The following is a 20,628-nucleotide window of genomic DNA, read 5'->3' as shown; positions in this document are numbered from 1 at the left end:
GATTCTCTACAAATTTGAGGATTGTTTGTTCTCTTTCTGTGAAAAAATGCTGTTGGAATTTTGATAGGGGTTGAATCGAATCTGTATATCACTTTGGGTAACGTGGACACTTTAACAACATTAATTCTTCCAGTCTATGAGCACAGAATATCTTTACACTTATTTGTGTCTTCTTCAGTTTCTTTCATTAGTGTTTATAGTTTTCAATGTACAGGACTTTTACTTCCTTGGTTAAATTTATTCTATTCTATAGAATAAATTTATTTTATTCTTTCTGATACAGTTGTAATGGAGATTATTTTCTGAATTTCTCTTTCTGAGACCTTGTTACTAGTATATAAAAATGCAACATAGTTCTGTATATTGATTTGACACTCTGAAGCTTTACTGAATTTATTAGCTCTAATGGTTTTTGGTCTGCTATGTAGGATTTTCTATATATAAATCATGTCTTCTGCAAATAGTTGCTGTTTTACTTCTTCCTTTCCAACTTGGATACCCTGCCCCCTTTTTTTCATTTCCTTGTGTATTCACTTGCTAGGAATTCCAATATTATATTAAATAAAAGAGGCAAGCATAGGCATCTATCTTGTTCCTGATTTTAAGGGAAAAGCTTTTAGCTTTTCTTCACTGAATAATGTTAACTGTGGGCTTGTCATATATGGCCTTTATTATGTTGAGGTTACTCTACCTATACCCACTTTGTTGAGGCTTTTTGTCATAAATGGATGTTGAATTTATTCGAATGCTTTTTCTTTGTCTATTGAGATGATCGTATGATTTTTATCCTTCATTTTGTTAATGTAGTATGTCACAATAATTTATTTGCATATACGAAAACATCCTTGCGTTCCTTGGAATAAATCACACTTGATTGTGATACATTATTCTTTTGATATATTGTTGAATTCAGTTAATTGATATTTTGCTGAGGATTTTTGCATCTAAGTTCATCAGGAGTATTGGCTTAGAATGCTTTTTTTTGGTGGTGTTTTTGTCTGGTTTTGGTATTAGGGTAATGCTGGACTCAGAAAATGAGTTTGGAAGCATTCCTTACTTTTCAAATTTTTGAAAGAGCTTGAGGTGGATAAGTTTTAAATCTTTGAATGTTTGGTAGAATTCATCACTGAAGCCTGGACTTTTGATTGTTGGTTGATTTTTGACTACTGACTCAATCTCTTTTTTAATAGCTGGTCTATTCAGATTCTCTCTTTTTCATGATACAGTATAGGTATAAGTTTCTAGGAATTTATCCATTTCTTTTAGTTTGTCCAATTTGTTGGCATATAATTTTTCAAAGTAGTTTCTTTTTTCAACGTTTTTATTTATTTTTGGGACAGAGAGAGACAGAGCATGAACGGGGGAGGGGCAGAGAGAGAGGGAGACACAGAATCGGAAACAGGCTCCAGGCTCTGAGCCATCAGCCCAGAGCCCGACGCGGGGCTCGAACTCACGGACCGCGAGATCGTGACCTGGCTGAAGTCGGACGCTTAACCGACTGCGCCACCCAGGCGCCCCTCAAAGTAGTTTCTTATGATCCTTTGTATTACTGTGGTATCTGATAACTTCTCTTTCATTTCTGGTTTTCTTTTGTTTGAGCCCTCTGTTTTTCTCGGTTAGTGTCACTAAATGTTTGTCAATTTTGTTTATCTTTTCAAAGAACCACCTATTAGTTTCATTGATTAATTTGTGCTCTCTTAAATCTGTATTTCATTTATTTTCACTCTGATCTTTATTATTTCTTACCTTCTACTAATTTTGGAGATAATTTGTTTTTCTTTATCTAGTTCATTTAGGTGTAAACTTAGGTGGTTTATGTGAGATTTTTCTCATTTCATGAGGTAAGCCTAAATCTTGCTTGCCTCTTAGAACTGCTCTTGCTGCATTCAATACATTTTGGTATGATGTATTAGCATTTTCGTTTGACTCCAGGTAGTTTTAAAAATTTATTCTTTGATTTGTTCATCGACCCATTGGTTTTCAGTAGCATGTTGTTTAATCTTCACGTTTGTGATTTTTAAAGATTTCTTCTTATAATTGATTTCTAGTTTCATACCATTGTAGTTGGAATAGATGCTTGATATGATTTCCGTCTTCTTATATTTATTGAGAATTGTTTTCTGTTCTAACATATGATCCAACCTGGAGAATGTTCCATGTGAACTTGAGGAGAATGTATGTTTTGATGCTTTGGGGTGGAATGTTCTGTATATATCTGTCAAATCCATGCGGTATAATGTGTCATTTAAGGTTGATGTTCCATAGTAATTTTCTGTTTGGATGATCTATCCATCGATGTAAATGGGGTACTAAAGTTTCCTACTATAACTCTATTATTGTCAATTTTTCCCTTTAGGTGAGTTAGTATTTGCTTTACATATTTAGGTTCTTTCCTGTTGGGTACATAAATACTTATAAATGTTATACCTTCTGTTGGATTGACCCCTTAATCATCATGTATTGCCTGTCTTTGTCTTTTATAAGCATCTTTGTTTTGAACTCTATTTTATTTGATATTTGTATAGCTACCCCAACTTTCTTTTGGTTCCCATTTGTGGGAAATATCCTTTTTCATCACTTCACTTTCAACCCATGTGTGTCCTTACATCTGAAGTGAGTCTCTTGTAGGCAACATATAGATGGGCCTTGTTTTTCTATTTTTATTTTTTTAATACATCCAGCCCCTCAATGTATTGGAGAATTTAGCACATTTACATTTAAAGCAATTATTGGTAAGTATGTACTTACTCTACTTTGCTTATTGTTTTCTTTGTGTTCTGTAGTTACTCTCTGTTCCTTTTTTCTTCTATTTGGCTTATTCTCTTGTGTTTTGATGACTTTCTATAGTAGTATGCTTGGATTCCTTTTTCATTATCTTTTGTATGTCTACTATAGGTTTTTGCTTTGCGGTTACCATGAGGCTCACATAAAACAGCCTATATTTATAACAATTTATTTTCAGTTGACAGCAAATTAAATTTTAACACATTCTAAAATTCTACATTTTTACTACCCCCACTACATTTTATCTTTTTGATGTCACATTTTACATCTTTTTATTTTGTATATCCCTTCAGTAATTATTGTGGTTATCATTATTTTTTTTACTACTTTTGTCTTTTAATCTTCTTACTAATATTATAAGTGATTAATTCATTCTTTATATTTACCTTTACCAGTGAGATTTTTTACTTTCATATTTGTTCTTGTAACTGATACGCACCCTTTCTTCTTAGCTTAAAGAAGTTCTTTTAATTTTTCTCATAAAATTGTTTAGTGTTGAATTCCTTTAGCTTTTATTTATCTGGAAAGCTCTATATCTCTCTGTCAGTTCTGAATGATAACCTTGCTGAGTAGAGTATTCTTGGCTGGAAGTTGTTTTCTTTCAGCACTTTGAACATATGCTCCTCAATTCTTGCCTGCAAATTTTCTGCTAAGAAATCTGCTGGCAGTGTTATGGTGGTTCCTTTATACATAACACGTTTTTCTCTTTCTGTTTTTAAGATTCTCTCTTTAACTTTTGACATTTTAATTATAGTGCGTCTTGGTGTGGGTCTCTTTGAATTCATTTTCTATGGACCTCTATGGGCTTCCTGGATCTGGATGTTTCTTTCTTTCCCCAAATTAGGGACTTTTTCAGCCATTATTTCTTCAAATAAGTTTTCTGCCCCTTTCTCTCTCCTCCCTCGGGGACCCCTATAATGTGGCTGTTATTCTACTTGATGATGTCTGATAGGTTCTTTAAGCTATTTTTGGTTTAAATTTTTTTTCTTCTTGCTGCTCTGTTTGTGAGTTGGACTGTCCTGTCTTCCAGCTCACTGATTCTGTCTTCTGCTTCATCTCAATTGTTGTTGAACCCTCCTAGTGTATTTTTCAGAGCAGTTATTGTGTTCTTTATTTCTGTGGCTTCAGTTTGGTATTTTCTTATACTTTCTGTCTCTTTGTTGAAGTTCTCACTGTGTTCATCCATTCTTCTTCAGAGGTCAGTGAGCATCTTTATGACCATTACTTTGAACTCTTTATCAGGTAAATTATTTATCTTTATTTCATTAAGGTATTTCTCTCCCTGCCTCCTTACACCCCCCACCCCCTGCCCCGCACTCCTAGGGTTTTATCTTGTTCTTTCATTTGAACATATTCCTCTGTCTCCTCATTTTGTTTATCTCTCTGTGTCCCTTTCTATGTATCAGGTGTAACAGCTATCTTTCCAGGTCTTATATGAATGATCTTTTGTAGGAAATAAACCTTATCATTTAACCTTGCCCTAAGCCTTCAGTGTCTTTCAAACCTTTGTGATTGTCTAAGCAGCCTGACTTTTTCTTGGTAGGTCCCAGTTGTTGAGGGTATGCCAAGACCTATGAGTGTTCCCGAGAGGCGAACTCAGTCAGCACTTAGTTTCAGGCTGATTAGAAGCTAGATCCTCAGGCAGCAGCTTTTATGGTATGCAAATATATACAATCCTGTGGGACCTCAATTGTACCCTCTGCTGGCTCTGGGTCAAGTGATCTAGATGTGTCCCCTTAGCAACAGTTGCAAATTTCAAGGCTCCATATGAGTGTTTGGACTTTTTTCTGGGAGGTATTGTTGAGATGTAGTAAGATCAAGTACGAGCTCAAAGATGCTTTCCTATAGCCTCTGTTTCCCAAGAACACTTTCGTAACCTGAAATTCCTGTCAGGTAGATAGGAATGTGTTTCACAGCAAGTCTGGGAATGTGTTTCAGTCTGCTGTCTGTGCAATGCCCTATGGTGATAGCCTGCCAAGAATTTTCTTTCCATTTGTTTCAGACCCATAGGACCTAGGCCCAAACCCCCTTGGCCATGAGAACCAGACAGATTCTCATGGGACATTCCTTGTATGGATTGCATCAGCTGGCTGGCTTTGGTGGTGCCACTGTGAAGGAGCATGCAGGGGTGGGGCGCTCACTAGGTCATCATTGGCAAGGCCAAGGTGGAGTGGCATATGAGGGTGGGGCACTCACCTAGCTGACTTTGGGTAAACTGCTGAATAGTGGTATACAGGAGTGGGGTGCTTGTCCACCTTAGACGGGCTCATGGGGTGCAGCACATAAAGTCTGAGCATGCCCACCAGCACTATCAGGTTAGAAGGAAAATGCTGAAAATGGTACCTGCCAGTGTCTCTGTCCCCAGAGGGAGCTTCTTAGGCTCCTGCTCTTCTGGCGGGTGCTTTAAGAACAGTAAATGAATCTCCTTTACTTACTAAGTGCTTTTCAAACTGCTGCTTCTGTACTAGGTCCCAGGGTGAGTGAGTCTGTGTGTGAGCTCTTGAAGAGTGAAGTCTCCACTCCTTACAGCCATATGGTTCCTGGACCTAAGCCTCACTGGTTTTCAAAACCAGACATTTTTGGGCTCTCATCTCCTTGGTGTAGGTTCCAAGATTTGGGTCCCTCATGTGGGGACAACCCCCTTGCTCCTCAGGGAGATTGTGAGATGCCTCAACTGTGGGCTGCTGTACTAGAGATGGTGTTTTTGGAGAGACTGTGTCTCCCATTTTGATGTGCCCCTTTTATTTCTTGTTGTGGAGGAGCTTGTTCAGGTATTTTTCAGGCCGTCTTCAGAGGGAATTTTTCTGTATGTAGCTGTAGATTTGTTGTGTTCCTAGGAGGAGGTGAGTTCAGGAACTTTCTATGCTGTCATCTTAAACTGCTTCTCTGGATTCAGCAACATAGTTGTTTTCTTTGTTTTTGTTTTTTTGTTTTTTTTTTAAACCAGAGACTTTTGACTTAGATGGTGAGGTAAACGTGTATACTCATTCCGTTTGTGTTCTCTTAAGTATCTCATAAAATACGTTAAAGTTTTATGCTATCTATTTTAGATACATTTATGTAAATAAAAATTAAATTTCCGACATCCGCTTTTTAACTTTAAGAACAGTAAAAATAGCTTGCACTTAGAGACTACTTACTATGTACCAAGTGCTATTCTAAGCCTTTAAAATACTATAAAATTTATATAAAATATAAATATAAATATAAGGTTTACTATAAAACACTAATAAATTAAGCAGATAACCATTACTAACTTTATACTGTCTGTTGGACAGTAGTAACTCATTTACGTGAGTTAATTCATTGAATCTTCACAACAACTGTTATTATTCCTTTGTGATATGAGGAAACTGAGGCCCAGAGAAGTTGTCACTTGCCCGTGGTTACATGTCTGTGGAGTAGGGGAGCTGGACGCTGAATTTGTTCCAGTTGTACTGTTCTCTGATAAGAATAGAAACACAATTGTGTAGCTATGACTACAAAAGGTGGCTCACCTTCCATAAGAAGGAAGCTCTTATGAATTTCCCAATTCCATATGTGGCTCCCTGGTCACAGGACTATAATACGGAACCAGGCACAATGCTTTTCTCAGACAGGAAGAACTATAACTCTAATTTTTAGGGAAATCTGAGTACCTTTCTATTAGGGGCTATGTGGTGGTTCTAATGACTCGAAGCAGTCATCAAAGCATCTGGAATGATATATCCTCTCTGGCATTGCAGTGCTCTCTAACTGAATTTCCATAAGGCGTTACATGAATTCTGAATTGCTGTGGAAAGTTATTAAAAAAAGCAACAACTAGCATCCAAAGAGTTAATTTTATAAAACAGAGTGGGAGAATGTTTTATGGCCAGAAGAGGATTATAGTTAATTTATCTAAGTTCTTATTTATTTTTTTCAGTCATTTGATGACTGTAGAAGCTTGGAAAATTCTTCATCTGGATGTTTCAGTTTCTACTTCCACAAGATGCCCTACCTATCCTTCAAACTTTGTGATAATAAGTAAAGGCAGTGAATGATAAAAGAAGTGTCAGCAATTAAAAACATAGTAAGAATGCAAGGTTTTCCTAGGCCAGATTTCTAACTCCTGCCTTGAATTTATCAGTTCAGAGACAGCGGATAAGACCTTTCATGGCTGGCCATTGAAGTATTGACATTCTGATGTGCACACACACTCAAAGTCTTGATCAGATTTCCCTCAGGGGTTGTTGATGGAAAAAAATACAAGAGTGCCATTAGAAGGACAGGACATGTATAGTGATTTAAATAATTGAATAGATTTTCTATTATGTCCTTGACCATCCTAAAGGAATACAATCGATTTATAGAATTTTAGCACCAGCAAGGGCCTCAGAGGTCATCTAATTTAAATTCCTAGTTTTACCAATGAGGAAATTGAGGTCACAAAGATCAAACTCTAGTTACTGTCAGAATAGGATTTAGATGCACCTTCATGGGATTCTGGATAGACATATGTTGACTCACATCAATTTCTTGCCAGTAAATCATATCCCTCTATTGGGGTAATTTGCGAATTAACCCATTTTATTTCTAAAAAGTGCGTATATTTCTTTTCATGTCCTTCAGACAGTAGGCATGGAAGAAAGTGGTGCTGGAACCAAATTCAAATGGCATTATTATGAATCAATATATTGCTCCCTGAAATGATGGTTTCATTTTTTAAAGGTATATCTAAAAAGTTAATGTTTAAGCAAAGGAATAAAAAAAGAATAATGGTATTTTAGGTACATTAATGGTTTGGAGAGCAGATGACTTTGCCATTTACTAACTCTATGAGAGAGAAAAGACCACCCAAAATTTTAGAAAGAGTGAAAAGCAGAGAGGGCATTCTAGAGAGATCTGGGAGAATGATAACAGAAAACTTTCTTTTGAAGGAATAGATGCCCCTCTAAAAATCCTAGATCTTCTCATTATGTAGTTCCAGTTGGCTTTTGCCATGTGAATATATCCTTTAAATGAAGATGTTATTGCCTAGTCTATCTTTTTTCATGTATAGTGTAGTTTTGAAAGAATTTTTGCTCAGTAAGAGAGCTCTGTAAAACTTTTATTGAGAATAAAATTTAACTATAGAAGATAATAAATGTGGTATTGGCCAGACCCAGTATAGCATATCTTTATTTTTCTTTTTGTTTAACAAGAAGCACACATTTATGAATTAATTCTTGGATTTATATCTCTCTCTCAACTAAAGTTTCTGCTTTTAAAAACACACATTGCCCATGGGTGATGTAATGTGGCTGGTAACAAAATAATGAGTACAGCAAGAACAGATCAACTGTTAGTTCATCTGTTTTTGGCAAAGAGAGCTTTTACACTGTATGGAACAAATCAATGAATCGGGCAGAAGCATCTTTCCAGGAAAAAAAGCAGCACCTCTCATTAATATTTCATAAGTGATTTAAGCCGTCAGAACTCTAAGTGAAGGACACATAAGGAAGTCATGAAAGTTTAATTTTTAATCCCAGAGAGTGCAAGTAGTAGGCTGAATAATAATTTTAGAAGCCTGTATGATGCTAAGGACAGGGCTTGAAATGGGATATAGAAAGAAATGAATAGAATCTCCTTGACCGGTCCTGGATCCTCTGGCCCCTTGGTAGCCAAGAACTCTGGTAAGTGGAAAGGGAACCACATAAGAGAGGCAGATAAGGGAAGGGGAAGCAGAAGTGCCTTCTGAGGAAATAGGAGGGCTTCTGAGAAAGTTGTTCCTCCTTAGAAGTGGAAAGCAAACAGAGATCAATGGCACAGAAGAGTTGAAGACTCTAATAAGATAGAGAGAAGTAAGTTATACTAATTTGTTGTCTGAAATATACGGAATGTGTACCTATTCTTCAAGTGTCATTGAATGACATTAACCATGTTTTATTTTATTTTTTAATTAATTAATTAATTTATTTATTTTTGAGAGAGAGAGAGAGAGAGAGCTCCATGTACGAGCAGGGGAGGGGCAGAGAGAGAGGTGGGGAGAGAGAGAACCTCCAGCAGGCTCTGCATTGTGAGTGTGGAACCAGACTTGGGCCTCGAACTCACAAACCATGAGATCATAACATAAGCTGAGATAAAGAGTCGGACTCTTAGCTGACTGAGCCACCCACGCGCCCCCATATTAGCCATATTTTAGACCTCTTGCCAATCCCAGCCAATTCACAAAACAAAAATTGTATGCGTATCTCTTTACCACGTAATGAAACTAGAATTATTGATAAAAAAAATTTTTTTAATGTCCAAATACTTGGAAATCTATAAGCTCTCTCCTAAATAAGTACTGGGTTAAGGAAGGAAATAGAAAATGAAATGAAAGACAATGTAGAAAATAAGAAAGAGAAAATGCTAGGTATCAAAATCTGTGAGACATGATGAAACTCAATGTCCAGGTAAAATCTTCAAGCTTATAAAGAAGGAGCTAAAAATTGGAAGAGTGAGGGAGTACAACAAGCTGAAAGACTGGAGACCTATCTTCCCTCTGATCTTTTATCACTTCCCCCTCTTCTTCCCACTCCTTCCCTCCCCCACCCTGCCCAGCTGGCCCCACACAGCTTTCCCACATCTCCACACAAGACTTCCTTTTGCTTTTTGTTAGGCATTGAAGCTGTTCATCTCCATCCTTGAGATTGGTTGAGGGAGGGCTACAACAACGTTTGGTCCGCCTGAAGACACTTGTTATCCTCAAGGGAACATGCTGGTTACAGTCTCATGGCTGTGACTCACCGAATAATTCTTAAGAGTAAAAACCCGAATGGCAGAGGAAGACTTCTGACAACTGAAACCGGAAGGCAGCTGCAGTAAGAGAACAACCAGCGGAGGCCGAGGAGTATTGTTCTCCAGTTAAGCACATGTTGAAATTAATTTTAGCTCAGAGAAATAGTCTTTCTAGAGATGGCAGGAAAAAAGGGGAAATGAAGTGATATTCAATAGCTTGCCTTCTTGAGCATATTGGATTTGGGGTTTTGGCAGCAACTGGAAACACTGGGTCACTATCTTAGCTCTGTGGTCAGCGTGGTCTTTCCACAATTGCTTGGCCATCCTGATCTTTTGTCGTGGAGTGACAAAACACGCCATTGCTCAGGTGAAAGCCTGGTGTAGTGGGAGCCGGGGAAAAGAGTGAGATGGTAGTCCCACCTAGTTTGGGAGGTATGAGGCATTGTACAGAACAGATCCTTGCTGTATGTGAAGGAGTTGCATGCTCATCGGGAGATCACAAACCCAATGGGACATGGAGATGCAGAGGGTGTTGGAAAGGGCACCTATCTCGAGTGCTACAAACCATCTGGAGAAATCGAGAGGATGGCCAGTTCTCTCTGATATAAACAAACACAGTATTGCATGGAAACATGAAAAAGGACTTCAACTGTCTCTTTTACTAAGGACAAGATATGTATCATCTGCAAGCCTCAGTTTTCCTCATCTATAATAGGAATAGTAATATAGTCTTCTGAAAAGAATTAAAAGGCTCATCAATTTATTTATCTATTCATTCTCTACATATTTATCAAACGACTTAGATACCAGGCACTGTGCTTGGCAATGGGTGTTTAAAATAGACAGATATTAGGGGCACCTGGGTGGCTCAGTCAGTTAAGTGTCTGACTTTAGCTCAGGTCATGATCTTGTAGTTCATGAGTTCGAGCCCCATGCCGGGCTCTGTGCTGACTGCTTGGAACCTGTAGCCTGCTTTGGATTCTGTGTCTCCCTCTCTCTCTGCCCCTCCCCCACTTGCTCTCTCGCGCTCTCTCTCTCTGTCTCTCTCTCAGAAATAAACATTAAAAAAATAGATATTAAACAAGCAAGCACCCAACTATGTAATTTCAGGTTGGGAAACATACCATGAAGGAAAGAAACAGTCCCATGGGAGAAAATCATAGGGCTGATGACTTCAATTGAATGGTTAGAAATATCTTCCCCAAAGATGTCACATTTTGGGTCTGAGGATGAGAAGGAGTTAGCAGTGAGTGCCACGAGTCAAGAGAAGGATGATTCCAGCTGGAAATGCCAACACAACATTTGAGAGTGAATTGAGAAAAAAAAAATCTCGACAAACTCAGAATTGTAAAGAGACTAATGTGGCTGGAATCGCAAAGAAGAGGGAGAGAAAAAAATTAGGCAGGAGCTAGACCTTGTAAGGCTTTGTAGATGGAGGTAAAGAACACAGACTGGCTCAGTGGAAAGGGAAACAATTAGAATGTTTTCAGCACAGTGCCTGGCACCCGTGTGAATGGTTACTAAAAGTTAACGGGAGGATGATTATGATCGTGATGTTGGGGAGAAGAAAAAGGGAGGAGAAGGTGACATAATGGAGTTTGAGATCATGTAGGTTCTCACTTCTAGGTGAAACTAGTCAAGTCTTCTTGATTTGGGGAAAGGAGATTCTTTAAAAAATTAGATAAAGGATAAGTTTACTGTACTGATAGAGATATTAGAAAGGGCACTGTTTCATGAGGCATACAACACTTTAAAATTATAACTATGAGGGGGCGCCTGGTGGCTCAATCGGTTAAGCATCTGACTTCCACTGAGGTCATGATCTCGCAGTTCATGGGTTTGAGCCCCACGTCCGGCTCTGCGTTGACAGCTGGGAGCCTGGAGCCTGTTTCGGATTCTGTGTCTCACTCTCTCTGCCCCTCCCCTGCTCATGCTCTGTCTCTCTCACTCTCTCTCTCTCTTTCTCTCTCTCAAAAATAAATAAACATAAGAAAAATTAAAAAAAAAATAAATGAAATGAAATCATGAAACATAATAACAAATAATGAATGGTAATAACATAAGGAAATAGCTTTTAATCCCTGCGTGGCTTCTCTCATTTCTTATTCCTCACCTTTTTTTTTTTTTTTTTCAACGTTTATTTATTTTTGGGACAGAGAGAGACAGAGCATGAACGGGGGAGGGGCAGAGAGAGAGGGAGACACAGAATCGGAAACAGGCTTCAGGCTCCGAGCCATCAGCCCAGAGCCTGACGCGGGGCTCAAACTCACGGACCGCGAGATCGTGACCTGGCTGAAGTCGGACGCTTAACCGACTGCGCCACCCAGGCGCCCCTATTCCTCACCTTTTAATCGTCTCATTTGCAGTGGGGCCACATCCCCCTCCTACACGCCCAAATTAACTGAGACTGGTCTGCAGGATCAAGTCTTTATTTAGCTAAGGGGCATTTCAGCCTGAAGCTCCTTTCACAAGACGATGCATGTTCAAAGACTGCTGCATGCAAGGGTTCTGTCTACAGCTCTTAGTTAGGCTGAGCTTACATGCCTGCATATTTGGTTGCTTTGAATTAAATTCATTTAATACTTTAAATAGATTTTTGGAATTGTTATATAAAAACATATTTGGATACATGGCAGATACAAACACATTGAGCACATGGATTGAGATGTGGCTTTGGGACCTGGTCCACTGCAGATGTTAAAGCTTACTGCTGACTGGGCTCCAAGGGCTCACACTTCAATTTCATATGAACTGTGTTTCTCGGCCCAGTTCATTTTAGCTTTCTCTCCAGGAAATAGTTCGTTCGTAAGAACTCTATTTGTGTTGTTATTGTTTTAATGAGTAGTTTCTCTCCAAGAACTAGTTCGATCTGATGAATGCAAAAATCAGAAGCCATTTGGGTTATTTCATAGGCTAGAGATCATGGGTCATGGGTTATACACTGTGTCTCTGGGCCTGAAATAATCAGTCTGAGCTGGATAAGTAAGGCAATCAAAGAGAAACCTGGGCCAGGTCCACAGAACACTGGAATTTTGAATTGGCCCTAGTCATTTCTTTACAAATGAGATCCACTGGAAAGAATGAATTTATTCTGATGGCTCAGGGCTTTACCTGACTTGTTAAGAAAAACCTCTTAACATAAACCAGTTTTTTTTTAAGTTTATTTGTTTTGAGAGAGAGAGAGCACAAGCAGGGGAGGGGTGGAGCCAGAGAAAGAGAGAATCCCTTGAAACAGGGCTTGAACTCATGAACCGTGAGATCATGATCTGAGCTGAAGTCCGACGCTTAACCGACTGAGCCACTCAGGCGCCCCAATATAATCCAGATTTAAATACATATCACTTTTCTGTACGTTATACTGCAATAACAAACTGTCTATAGCAATCAATACAACAAATCAAAAACAATAACAAACCAAAAATTTCTGTGATTTACAACAGCATACATTTATTGTTTGCCCACATAAACATGTTGGTTTTGGGTCAGTGACAGTTCTGTTGCCAGGCGGTTCACTCTGTTCCATTTGTCCCTGGGACCCAGGTTCTTTTTTTTTTTTTTTTAATTTTTTTTTTTTCAACGTTTATTTATTTTTGGGACAGAGAGAGACAGAGCATGAACGGGGGAGGGGCAGAGAGAGGGAGACACAGAATCGGAAACAGGCTCCAGGCTCTGAGCCATCAGCTCAGCTCAGAGCCTGACGCGGGGCTCGAACTCACGGACCGCGAGATCGTGACCTGGCTGAAGTCGGACGCTTAACCGACTGCGCCACCCAGGCGCCCCTGGGACCCAGGTTCTTGATCTCATAAGAAAAGAAAGAAAAAGGGGCACCTGGGTGGCTCAGTCGGTTAAACGTCTTGACTCTTGATTTCAGCTTAGATCATGATCTCACAGTTCATGAGTTCGAGACCTGCATCAGACTCTGCACTGGTGGCACGGAGCCTGCTTGAGATTCTCTCTCTCTGCCCCTTCCCTCTCATGTGCTCTCTCTCTCTTTCTCAAAAATAAATAAATAAACGTTAAAAAAAAATAATAAAGGAAAGCAAAAGATGGTTGAATCCTTCAGTTACTCCCAAAGCTTCTGCTTGGAGATAGATGGCATTATCACTTCTGCTCATGTTATGCTGGGCAAAGCAAACCCTAAGGCCAAGCCCAGTCAATAGAAAGAATAAGTATTAATTCTCCATGGGAAGGTGCTGTAAGTTACATGGCAATGAGCAGAGATGTTAGATCCCCTTATAGGGAGGAATATAAATATTTAGGAAAAAGAATACAGTCTATCCTGGTGCCTAAGCACAAAGAAAAGAGTGTATTTTTGTAGGGGGGTGGTGGCATGCAAATTCACAAGTCCTATAATATTGAATGCAGAATGGGCTGCAACAAATATTGGGGATCACTTTAGAACATTTGATGAACTTTATTTGTCTCTTTCAAAGGATTTGTGGTTAAGATATTGTCATGTCCAGGATCCACAGAGAATACTGCCATTTAGAATTAATAAGGTTTCATTTCCACAGAGAGAGAGAAATGCAGCCCAAATCAATTGTACCTTTGAGGTTTAGGGCCCTTGAGCCCTATAAGTTCTTCTTAAAACATTTGGACTGCAGCTGCCTTTCTCCTTGCTAAGATCCTTGAATTTCATTAGCAAGGTCCCAGGGGAATGGCCCACTTTAGCTTGCTCTGATGCTCTTTGGCCGTTTTTCTCCCTTCTTGTCATCTTCTAACAGGCAAAATGCAAAAGAGAGACTTCAGTCTGAACAGAGGAGCATGGAGTCCCAGAGGATCAGAGAGGAGGGTGATATATTACTCTGTGTTTCATGCTTCTTGGTTTCCAAGAACCAGTATGTTTGTGTCTCTAACAAAAATTGAACCATCATACCACACCTTAAAATTAATGAATCAACAAACGTTTGTCAAATACCTGTTTGCAAAGGTCTGTTAGATGCTAAAGGCATGACAGACGTTATCTCCTCCCCCAGAGATCTGTTTGGTTAGAGAGATATTTAGCATAAGTTTAAGACAATATGCAAAATTCATGCTACGGCTCATAGAAACAAACTGGTTTGGTTATGAGTCAGTGGAGAGGGATGTGATTTTTAACATCTGTGTAAGATTCTATCATACAGCTGTTCCATAATTTATTTAATCACCCTCCTATTATTAGACACTGGGAGTATTTTCAATATTCTAATTATAGAGCAACTTCAGTGGGAATCCTTGTGTGTCTTTGCCTGTATCTTGAATGATTTCCCAATGATAGATGTTAAGGAGTGAAGTTACTGAGTCCCACGTGAACATTTTGAAGACTCTTCCTGATACATAGTTGAATTATTTTCCAGAAATTTATATATGCTTCCACCAGTTATGGATGGGAGCAACCATATCCCTCCCCTCGCCCTCCGCTTTGAGTATCAGACTTTTAAAATCTTCCCTTTATTGCCCATTTTCCTCAGCCTGGGTAATCCTTCAAATCTCAATTTAAAGGTTATTTTCACTGACAAATATCTCTGATGCCCTGTTTGAGTTCAGGGTTTTAGGGTAAAGTCAGTTTCCTTTAAGGCCTTTTTATATTACCCGTTTCTTTATTCTGAAATGAAAATCATAGATGATATAGCCTGAATACACATATATATAAAAAAATAAAGTTGGAAGTGTAGGATTTAGGAGAAATAATGTAAAATATATGTTTCCTTATGTCATTAAATTAAAAGCCTGGGCAAGCTGCACTAGAAGACAAAATGAAACCTTAAATGTTCTCTTTGAATCACTGTGAATGCCACCGTACAAACCCAGGCTGACGTGGCTGTGTAGGTTGGTGACAGATCTTCTGAAATGGCTACCAACTCTTGTCAGATTTCCAGGAAAACAAAACAAAACTTATAATCTTGGAAAATTCAGTGTATATTAAAATTGGGCAAAAATATTTTGGGTTTAGTATATAAAATAGAGCTAGGTTTTATACTTAGTAACAGAACTGCCACTACGTGAAGTTCACACAGGAAATAGGAGAATTTTGGGGTGTGTCTGTCTCTCACTTTTCAGGGTGTTTAGTGTCTTTGGTCCTCAGCCACTAAATGCAATAATGCCTTACCACTATTGTGTTGATTGATTAAAACAAAAACAAAAAAATGCCTTCACAGATTTCTCAAATGTCTCACTACCTATCGAGAACCGTCGTGTTAAGTAGTAATATAGCCTCTTGTACTTTCCCAAACATGACACTAATGCTCTTAGAAAAACGTGCTTGCTTATTCTAGAATCCTTGAGCGTGCTGACTGTCCTTCACAGCACCGTCACCTGCACAGGGTCTGGCACTTTCTGATGCCTTGATCATGTTAGTTGAGGAAATGAATTAATATTTGGATGGCTAGACCTCTCAAAAGAATTCTATGTAACAGGAGTAGTATCTATATTCGTAGAACAATTCCTGGTTTTGTGAGGACCCTCTATTGTTTCACCTCTAAAAATGTCAACAATAGCAATAGCTATTCTTCAGTTCACATTTTTTTTTAAATTTTTTTTTCAACGTTTATTTATTTTTGGGACAGAGAGAGACAGAGCATGAACGGGCGAGGGGCAGAGAGAGAGGGAGACATAGAATCGGAAACAGGCTCCAGGCTCCGGGCCATCAGCCCAGAGCCCGACGCAGGGCTCGAGCCCACGGACCGCGAGATCGTGACCTGGCTGAAGCCGGACGCTTAACCGACTGCGCCACCCAGGCGCCCCCAGTTCACATTTTTTATTACTAAGCATTTTGCTAAGGAATTCATCCTAGTGTTTCATGTATTTGCTTGAACAAGCCCATGAGTTGGGCTTAGATTTAGTAGATTGCTCAAGAGTGCAGAGGCTTTGGCCTGCTCTGTATGACTCCATAGACTGTGCTTATGGCCAATATAAGACACTGACTATTGATTTACAACGGGTGGTCTTTATTGTATAAAGGAAATTTTCTTTTCCTCCTAACTTTCTAAGAGTTTTACTTTTAATAAACAGGAATGCTGACATTTCTTTTCTTTTCTTTTCTTTTCTTTCTTTCTTTCTTTCTTTCTTTCTTTCTTTCTTTTTTTTTACATCTATGGAAACAGATGGTTTATCTTACTGGATCCATTGATGAGCTTAATTTATAACTTGTAATTTCAAATAATCCTTGCATTATTCAAATTCCCATATATGACTGGTTTATAAGCCTAACGATGAAGCGAATTTGTTTTTCTAGAATTGTGTTTAAGATTTTTATATCGGTGTAAATAGGTGAGATCAATGCATAGTTTCATTTGTATTATTCGCTGTTGGAATTAGTAAGATGGTTCTGAGAGCAATTAGTTGGAGATTGTTCCATATGTGAGGGTACCTTAGAACAAATTATAAGTGTCAATTATATGCTCCTTAAAAGATTGAAATAATTGACAGGGTAGAGCATCTCCTGGAAGTTTTTTTGGGGCGCGGTGGGACGTAGCTATTTGATAATGTTTTCAATTTAATCCATGGTTTATTGTCTACTCAGATTTTATTTTCCTTCTCCTTGAGATATTTTTAGTAATTTCTATTTTTTCTGTAAATAATTATTTCAAACATTCAACTGTATTAGCATAGAGTTTGACAAAGAATTATTATTCATAGGAAATGAATGTATCAGTATCTGTGTATTTGTACCATCTTTCTCATTTTGGATTTGTGTATTTGTGTTTATTTATTTTTTCTTTATTTTCTTTTATCTTTATTGACAAAGATATGTCTTAAATATCCCCATCCCCCAAACTACCTCCCCAATACAGTTCTTGAATGTATTCTTGAATTCAACTTTCTTTTGTATTTTATTTATTAGGTTTCACTTTTACTTTATTATCTCTCATTTTAATACCTGTTTCCAATTTTTTAAGTTGACTCCTTTAATCTTCTTTCTGTAATCTACTTTTCTGTCTCTTTCTTTCATTAATAAAAGCAGTTTAGTCTATGACTTACTTTAATTACAGATGTGGCTGACACTTGCATATTTTGGTATATCATATTCTCACATTTTTTTGCTTTCTAAATAATCAGAAGTTGTACATTTATATCCCTTTTGACATTGTAGAAATTATTAGGAGAACAGTTTAAATATTTACATGCTTTTGGCTTTGTTTTTGGTTTAAGATATTATCAATATTTAATGTTATGGCATGGTGCTAAAAAATGACCCATTGATTACTTTCAAAAATAATATAAATATGTAACCCAAGTTAGATTATAATTTATTTTGAAAGTGCCATTTTTTCATCTCCAAATAATCCACCATTGCCAAGGTAATTTTGTTGATTAGGGTTACAGATCTGTTTTATTTTTCTCTTTAGGTTCGAGATGATCAAACCTTGCTTGGAAAAGCCTGTGGCAATGAAACTCTCTCTCAGATTAAATCCATTACTAATAGTATCTGGATCAGGCTTAAAATAGATGTTACAGTTGTAAGAGCTAGTTTCAGAGCTGTTTATCAAGTTGGTAAGAAAATTTTTAAGTCTCTAATTTGTCTGACTGTAACATTTTAATTTCTTGAAATAATGTAGTCATTTTTATGTCCTTTAGTGGCAAGGAAAAAATTCTAATAGTAAGATCACATTCCTTTATATTTCTATGCAGAATTAAACTTCGCAATGAAAGTGAAGGCAAAAATCATTTATCTCTGAACAAACTCTACTATCGTTTTCATATTTACAGCTTGTGGAGGAGAATTAACTGGAGAAGGGGTCATTCGCTCACCTTTTTATCCTAATGTGTACCCAGGAGAAAGGGTCTGCAGGTGGACAATCTACCAACCCCAAAGCCAAGTAGTTATTCTCAATTTCACTGCCTTTGAAATAGGAAATTCTGCCCACTGTGATACAGATTATATTGAGGTAAGTGTGAAATAACTTTGGATATTTGTATTTGGCGGAATATAATTAAAAATATTATGTCATGTTATCCTCAGATCAGCTATATGAAACAAAACTAGTTTGTATAGACCAATATCTCTTATAAATATAGATGGAGAAATCCTCAACAAAATACTAGCTAACTGAATTCAGTTGCATATAAGGAGGAATATACACCATGACCAAGTGGGATTTACCCCAGGAATGTAAGGTTGGTATATATTCAAAAATCAGTGATATAAAATAAAATAAAGGAAAAACTCTCCACGTGATTACCTCAATAGATGCAAAAAAAGCACTTGACAAAATTCAGCATCTTTTCATGATAAAAAACACTCAATAAACTAGGAATAGAAGGGGACTTCCTTAATCCCAAAATGGGCATGTATAAAAAGCCCATAATTAGCATCATATTTAATGATAAAACACTAAATCCTTTGCCCTTATTGTCAGTAAAAAGGCAAAGATGTCTGTTCTCACTACTTCTATTTAACATTATACTGGAAATTTTAGCTAGGGCAATTAAGCAAATAAAATAGTGAAAATGCATTCAAAATGAAAAGCAAGGAGTAAAACTCTCTCTTTTCACAGGTGACATGATCTTGTATATAGAAAATCAAAAGGAATCCACACATACATACACACAAACTATTAGAAGGAATCCACACACACAAACATATTCAGCAAGTTGCATGATACAAGATCAAAATATGAAAGTCATTTGCTTTTCTATACACTAGCAATGAACAAGTTGAAAATGAAACCAAGCAGACAATGCCGTTTACAACAGTATAAAAAAAGAATAAACATTGAGAAATACGTCTTTAAAAAGACATGTAAAACTTGTGTTCTCAAAGCATTGTTGAAGGAAATTAAAGACCTAAATAAGTGGAAAGACATCCCATGTTCATGGATTAGAAGATTTAATGTTGTTCAGTTGGTAGTACTCCCCAAATATATCTAAAGATTCCATTTAATCCCTATCAAAATCCCAGCTGACACGTTCTGCAGAAATTCACAAGCTGATTGTAAAATTCATATGGAAATGCCAGAAAGTATTTTTGGAAAAGAAGAACCAAGTTGGAAGACTCACACTTGACCAATTTCAAAACCTGGAGCAAAGCTACAGTAATAAAGATAGTATATTAGTTGAGTAAGGACAAAAATATGGAACAATAGAATAGAATTGGAAATATAGAAATAAATCCATACCTTTACAGCCAGCAACCTTTATGGTTCTGGAAAGGGGTGCCACAACATTTCAGTGAGAAAAAATAGTATTTTCAACAAAAGGTGCTTAATATCCACATGCAAAATTATGAGAGCAGACCTCTTCCTTACACCATACACAGAAATTAATTAAAAATGGATCATAGACCTATATGTGGGAGCTAAAACAATGAAACTTTAGAAGAAAACATTGTCACCTAGGTTAGGCCAAGCCTTCTTAGATATTACACAAAGAGCGCAACAAAAGAAAAAATAGAAAAATTTGACTTCATCAAAATTAAAAGCAATTTAATTTTTAAAATGGGTAAATAATCTAAACATATATTTCTCCAAAGAAGATATACAAATACCCCATAATCATATGAAACAATGCTCAATATCACTAATCTTCAGGGAAATACAAATCAAACTGTAATGAGATGCTGCTTCACAAGCACTGGGATGGCTATAATCATGAAGTCATAAAATAATGAGTGTTGACAAGGATATAGAGAAATTGGAATCTTTTACACTTTCAATGCTAGTAAGCATATAAAATGGTACAGTCACGAGGCGCCTGGGTGGCTCAGTCGGTTAGGCGTCCGACTTCAGCTCAGGTCACGATCTCGTGATCTCGCGGTCGTGAGTTCGAGCCCCGCGTCGGGCTCTGGGCTGATGGCTCGGAGCCTGGAGCCTGCTTCCCATTCTGTGTCTCCCTCTCTCTCTGTTCCTCCCCCGTTCATGCTCTGTCTCTCTCTCTGTGTCTCAAAAATAAATAAACGTTAAAAAAAAAAATTAAAAAAAAAATGGTACAGTCACATTGGAAAACAATTGCAAGTTCCACAAAAAAATAAACATTTGATCCAGAAATTATCATTTATCATTTGATCCAGGAATTCCACTTCTAGGTGTATATCCAAAGGAAATGAATACATGTCCACACAAAAATTCACACATAAATGACTATACTCATTATTCTTGGTAGCCAAAAAGTAGAAACAATATAAATTTCCATCAAATGATGAATGGA

General features: G+C 37.5%; 1 protein-coding gene across 1 annotated transcript in view; it reads left to right on the top strand.

Annotated features, from left to right (window-relative positions):
• The window catches only part of CUBN (cubilin), a 276,911-nt gene that overhangs the window by 37,251 nt on the left and 219,032 nt on the right, over nt 1-20,628 (top strand). The window contains exons 18-19 of the mRNA XM_043564676.1: nt 17,832-17,976; nt 18,193-18,371. Of these exons, the coding sequence (XP_043420611.1) occupies nt 17,832-17,976; nt 18,193-18,371 (324 nt within the window). The remainder of the gene's footprint in view (nt 1-17,831; nt 17,977-18,192; nt 18,372-20,628) is intronic.

This window comes from Prionailurus bengalensis, chromosome B4 (assembly GCF_016509475.1).
Source record: "Prionailurus bengalensis isolate Pbe53 chromosome B4, Fcat_Pben_1.1_paternal_pri, whole genome shotgun sequence".
NCBI classification, from domain to species: domain Eukaryota; kingdom Metazoa; phylum Chordata; class Mammalia; order Carnivora; family Felidae; genus Prionailurus; species Prionailurus bengalensis.
This window is presented reverse-complemented; position numbering and strand designations above follow the sequence as displayed.